The sequence below is a fragment of the Populus trichocarpa genome, chromosome 7 (genome assembly GCF_000002775.5).
Source record: "Populus trichocarpa isolate Nisqually-1 chromosome 7, P.trichocarpa_v4.1, whole genome shotgun sequence".
NCBI classification, from domain to species: Eukaryota; Viridiplantae; Streptophyta; class Magnoliopsida; order Malpighiales; family Salicaceae; genus Populus; species Populus trichocarpa.
In genome coordinates, this window is record NC_037291.2 from 9,452,695 (window position 1) to 9,459,192 (window position 6,498).

At 31.9% G+C, this 6,498-nt stretch overlaps 1 protein-coding gene across 2 annotated transcripts; it reads left to right on the plus strand.

Moving 5' to 3' along the window:
• Positions 1 to 512: 512 nt before the first annotated feature.
• On the plus strand, positions 513 to 5,586 carry LOC7456309 (serine carboxypeptidase-like 35). Of its 2 annotated transcripts, XM_002310613.4 has the most exons (8): positions 516 to 911; positions 2,183 to 2,290; positions 2,722 to 2,910; positions 3,019 to 3,107; positions 3,203 to 3,481; positions 3,695 to 3,831; positions 4,802 to 4,894; positions 5,164 to 5,586. In XM_002310613.4, the coding sequence occupies exons 1-8, from the start codon at positions 644 to 646 to the stop codon at positions 5,423 to 5,425; spliced, it is 1,425 nt and encodes a 474-aa protein (XP_002310649.3). In that variant the 5' UTR covers positions 516 to 643; the 3' UTR covers positions 5,426 to 5,586. The 2 variants fall into 2 exon arrangements, with proteins under 2 accessions (XP_052310747.1, XP_002310649.3); XM_052454787.1 differs by lacking the exon at positions 3,203 to 3,481 and having other exon boundaries at positions 513 to 911.
• The last annotated feature ends 912 nt before the right edge of the window (positions 5,587 to 6,498 follow it).

Sequence of the window (6,498 nt, forward strand, 5' to 3'; positions counted from 1 at the left end):
AGTTAGAATCATAAGTTAAAATTAAAGATTTCAACTTTTTAATATTAAAGAAAAAAGCAATTTACTCAATTATATAAAAAACATTTGATTTAAATTCAAAGTTATTTCTAACCAAACAAACTTATGAATTTTCTTTGAGTTAAAAATTAATAAAGAAAAACTACTTAAATAAAGTAACAAAAATAATACCAAACATAACCTAAGTATTGGTTAAAACCCACATATATATGTGCTCTCTATTTTCAAATTTGCTTTAAATTACACCCTTTACCTTCAAACTAACCATTTACTTCCAAATCTCTTATAATACATGGCAATTTAATTTCTAATAAAGTTGGTTGAAGGAGCTCAATTCACCTTTAATGAGGTTATTTGATTTAGTTTAAAATTATGGGTTTAATCTGAATCAATGAGCAACAATGGAGGACCTTCAAGAACTTTGGCCATTAAGTCTTTTAAAACGGTCCAATTTATTTTAAAAGGAAAGGAGCACACTACTTTTCTTTCAGCATGCATGCCTCCTCTTTCTGGCCCCCACCTTTGGCACCTTTCAATATAAACTAAGATTTTATCTCCGTCTCTTCTCTATACTTGCTAGCTCTTGCTCGCCTCCTCCTCCTAATACTCAGTTTCATATTGCAAAATGGCAAATTTAAGCAAATGGTTGTTTTGTTTCCTAGTTTCTACTACGGTGATAGTAGCAGCAGTTGGGAGAGAGATTTCTGACGGAGAAGAAGCAAGGAGAGAAGCTGATAGAGTGACCAATTTGCCTGGGCAACCACAAGTAAGGTTTCAGCATTATGCTGGTTATGTAAAACTTGGACCCCAGAATCAGAGGGCATTGTTCTATTGGTTCTTTGAAGCAAAAGAGGACGCTTCTCAAAAGCCTCTTGTTCTGTGGCTTAATGGAGGTTAGCGCAGTTCTAACTTTCTCTCCAGCTTAATTAAAAAATGAAAACTTTTACACTGATTTCTTGGGTGGATAGAGCATGCCTGAATCATCACGGATCGATGAGTGTCCTTTGCTATAGTGTCTTGGATAATGTGATTATGTACTTGGTGTTTTTTTAACCTAATTGTTTTTAACTATGAAAACAAATGAATGGTTTTCGGGCTGCTCAGTAATACTTTAATGCAGACAGAGAAAAGAGATCGATGGAATTCATCGTCTTCCTTCTCTAGTCACATGCTAAGAGAAGTACTGAATGGATAGAATTCTTTCGATTCACTTTCTTCTTGTTGATAAGGTTAAATAGTATATTTTTACCAGCAACTTTACCAAGTGAAGCAAAAGCAAAGGATCAAGTTAAATTAACACTATTCATTAATTATATACTTTTATATTATCTAGCTATCATCCAAGTTTCAACTCCAATTTTGCTTATATTTCAAAATAATTGGATTTTTACGGAGTTAAGCCTCAAGAATGAATAACGATTATTTTTTAAAATATATTAAAATAATATTTTTTATTTTTTATATTAATACATGGAATATTAAAGTAAATATTACTGTTTGACGGCAGGGTATTTATGAACGTAAGTCTGTAAATAGTAAATACCATAAGAGTTTTCAAGCTCATCATGTCATTTATCCCCCCCTTCAATTATTCTCTGCCAGCTTCCCCCTAGGTTCCTTTGCTCCTTGTCCTTGATGCTCTTTTTTCAAAACTTCCTTCTTCTCTTTTGTCTATGAAGGACAAACTTTGGGTCCCATGGAGTGTAACCGTTAGCATGACGTATGGCCCATGAAAAGGGAAAACAAGAAAAACAATTATTAGAAGTTTATAACTTGGATATATAATCTGCAATTTCTCTTTACAGATAATTAGAGGGACTTTCTTTCCATGTTTGAGTACGTTTGAAATTTTAATTCTAAAAAAAATTAATTCTTAAAAATTATTATAAAATTTCGCCCCTTTTCTCTTGGAATTGTTATCATTAGTGGATTGTTAGCTAAGCTTAGACAAGGATTCATGTTAATTTGAACATGGATGATGATGATGCATGTCCAGCTTTGCTTGGTCTCTTCCTTCAACTTTAATTTCCATTCAAGCGAAGACCATGATTTTCAATTGTTTACTAAGATAGAACAAAAAAGAAAAAAGAAAAAAGGAGAGTATTTGGGAACGTTTGTTGAAGAAATTGATTTAATGATAAAAGAAGTGTTTAATCCATATCAGGACCTGGGTGCTCCTCCATAGCTTATGGCGCAGCGCAAGAACTTGGCCCCTTTTTAGTTAGGGGAAATGGAACACAGCTTATTCTCAACGAATACTCTTGGAACAAAGGTAATGTTATATTGAATGAGCTTGTTATCTATTAATTAATTAATAATTTCTTAATGTATTAGTAAATATAATAAATTGCAATTGCAAATTTTCTTTTAAAAAGAAAAATCTTTCTGTAAAATGAGTATCATCCTATATACTCCACTTAATTTCTCGCTGATTAATTTTGTTTGCTGATCTACATGTTTGATGGTGTTCATAATAATCAGCTGCAAATATTTCTGTAAAATGAGTATATCATCCTATATATTTCCACTTAATTTCTTGCTGATTAATTTTGTTTGCTGATCTACATGTTTGATGGTGTTTATAATAATCAGCTGCAAATATTTCTGTAAAATGAGTATATCATCCTATATATTTCCACTTAATTTCTTGCTGATTGATTTTGTTTGCTGATCTACATGTTTGATGGTGTTCATAATAATCAGCTGCAAATATGCTTTTCCTGGAGGCTCCTGTGGGCGTGGGATTTTCATACACAAATAATTCCGAAGATCTATATAAACTAGGTGATAAAGTTACAGCTGATGACTCTCATACCTTCTTAATCAATTGGTTCAAAAGGTTTCCAAATTTCAAATCACATGATTTTTATATAGCTGGAGAGAGCTACGCAGGTAAGAAGATCCTTTACAAATACATTTTCTTCATTATATGTATATAATTTGAACGAAAAGCTCATTGTTTTTAACTCTTGAATCTTCTTTTTTTTCCCTTTTAACTAGGGCACTATGTTCCCCAACTAGCTGAGCTCATTTACGAAAGAAACAAAGGAGCTACAAAAAGTTCTTACATAAATCTCAAGGGTTTCATGGTATGTAGTAAGTATATTTACGTATAGCCTACATGGAAACACAGAAATATTAATGCAATGGTGTGGTATGTTGATTGGAAAAAAAATAAAAATAGATCGGAAATGCTGTGATTAATGATGAAACGGACTCTGCGGGCATTGTGGATTACGCGTGGAGTCATGCAATTATCTCAGACCAGCTCTACCACAACATAAAGGAATGTGATCATCAAGGAAGCGTAACAAACGAGTGTGTTGTTCATTACAGAGGGTTCGCAGAAGCTTATTCAGACATCGACATTTATAGCATCTACACTCCAGTTTGTCTCTCCGAATATTCTACTCGAATTTCATCGAGACTTGTCGTCGCACCTCGCCTTCTTTCAAAATTACATGTAAGAGCACAGAAACATCAATCTTTTAGTCTTAACTGATTAGCTAGGGCGAAAAAAACCAGGAACAAATAGACTTCAAATGTTAATATACATAATATTGAGAAATAGTTGGTTTTTTTGTAAAGGAAAAATAACATACAGCAGTAATTGCTCTATAACGGTATCAGAATTAATTAATGGGCAACTATAAATGTGATTGTTTCTTGATTTCAGGACCTGGTGCATAGGCTACCATCAGGATATGATCCATGTACGGAAGATTATGCAGAGAAGTTTTTCAACAGAGAGGATGTTCAGAAAGCCCTACATGCCAATGTTACCAAATTATCCTATCCTTATACACCATGCAGGTACTAGCTATAAGAGTATAAAATTTATTTTAAGCTATAACATACAAGTCAAATACTTGGTTTTTGTGTTTTATGAATAGAGTTTTGGGTGTTTTAGCTAAAATTGCTTGAATATATATATATATATATATATATATAAAACCTTTTGGATAAACATTTGAGAACTTAGGAACCCAATTGACAAATTTTTTATGATGGGCATTGAGAAATTGGATAATATTGATGTCTCCAAGCTCTATGAAATTGAATCTTTTATAGGCATCCCTATATTTATTGCCATTGATGATCGATGGTGATACAAATAAACATACAGGTAGATTTCATTAGGTGGGGAAGTGATTAAATTGACCAGTGGGAACCTGTAGCTTTCAAGCATTTAGTGAGAGCTTGTCTCAAATAATAACTATAGCTCTTTCTTCCTGCTTTCTCTTAGAAAAAGTAAACGAGAAAATGTAGCAGATTGGGATTGATTTTTGATGAGCACCAGTCTCTTTCATTTCCTTATGGCTTCCACCCACCTTTCTCCAATCATTCTAACTGGTTGTAGGTATGAAAGCACATACATAACAAAACAAAAATAGGCAATATAAGATCACACCGCCGAGTTATATATATATATGGGACCAACCTTAGTTGAGGTGAAGACAAGACAAGCTTGTGTTCTTCCATGGTCCATATCTTAAATTTTCAAAAGAACGTCGTCATCACAAGATGGTAATTCTATATTTATTTGGTTATTGTTTTCTTAATCACATTAATTATAAACAATTGATTCTTTCTAGGGTAAAAATAATGCAGAGTTTATTCCTAATGGTTTTTTTTTTCCATTTCTTTTCCTGTGAGATCACCCCCTTCTCCTCTCTAAAATCAAACTGGAAATGTATATATATATGTGCCTATACAAATTAAGTACTCCAAATTGCATGTATGACTAAAATGTTTAGAGTTTTGTTGTGTGTGGCATGAACAGCAATGCAATAAGGAAGTGGAATGACTCTGCGGAAACAATACTGCCTATCATTCAGAAGCTTTTAAACGCTGGATTGCGTATTTGGATCTATAGGTATGCTGATGGAACACCTTTTCGATATTATCTTATGAATTTATCTAAAAATATTTTAGGAAATGCATGCAAATATTAAGATGTTTTAAAATTCATAAAATTCTGCCGTTTTAGAACACTATATCATGAACCATCGAATTAGATGAAAAACAAGAAAATTATTAACTTTTATAAAATTCTCTTGTTATAAAATAATGAAAAAGAAAAGGCTATAGTTCTTTCTTAATTTTTTACCATGTTCATAACAACGTAAAAGAAAATTACTGCAGTGGAGACACTGATGGGAGAGTACCAGTAACATCAACAAGGTACAGCATAAAGAAAATGGGGTTAAAGGTGAATGAAGAATGGAGGGCATGGTTTCATAAGAGTCAAGTGGCAGGATGGGTTGAGACGTATGAGAGAGGGCTCGTATTAGCAACCATACGTGGTGCAGGCCACCAGGTTCCGGTCTTTGCACCTCAGCAGTCCCTTTCTCTCTTCTCTCATTTCCTTTCAGCCAAAACTTTGCCGGCTTCTTCAAGGTTCTAGTTCCCACAGTATTGGTACTCGTGATAAAGAGGACTAGAATGTGACCAATCATTGACTATGTTTAGCAGATTTTGGACACCTTTTTCTCCACATGGGGCTGTGTAATTTATCAGACAATCTTTTCTCTTTATCTCATTATGCAAAACTCAGGATTTTAATTTTGGGCTGCTTTTAAACATAGATTTCTCTCCATGGCTATTGAAAAAAAAAAAAAAAAGAGAGAGTTTAGAGAGCGTTAAAAAGATGGGAAAAACATATAAAATTACATAATATATATCAAGTTTTTTCTAGCACCATATTCATGGAAGAACAAAGAATAGGAAGGTTTTCTATGTCAAGAAACTATACAAAGCAAGTACGATTTGAAGTCTGTCCATGTATAGTTTATATTAAAGAAGAAAGGTTGCTTTATTTTTTCAGATCGTGTTCCAAGTAAATTGTTTTGTAGCCTGCTGTCGGAAACTGTGCACTATCAAAATATTTTTAGAAAAGTATAACCATCAGGTACTCGAGCGAGATTAACAATATTATAACCATTATAAGTTCTATTTTATCTATTTTTGCACTGTAAGAATATTTTTAGATTAATTTTCACGTCTCAACTCCCTACTAAAATAAAATATAGTTTGTTGTAGATAATATTAAAATCTATTGCAAGTAAATAAATTTAGCAACGGAATTAATAATAAATAATTTCAGATATAAATAATAAATGCTAATTATTTAGCAATGGATTATTAGTTGCTAATTTGTTTAGTAACAAATTATTCGTTGCTGAAATTTAGTTGCTGAACATGTAAATCAGCAACAAATATTTCATTGTTAATGACCGTTGCTGATCTGTTGATGATTAACAATGAAAACTTTATTGCTAATCCATTGCTGATTTATCTAATGATTATTTTTTAAAACATGATTTTTTAAATTATTTTAAATTATTTGTGGTTATTTCAAAAATTATAAATAAATATATAAAAAACATAAATTAATACTAGAAATTATTTTATAAAAAATAATAAGTCAAATAAAAATAAATTTTATAATAAATTTTTAAATCTCATCAAATTTACATC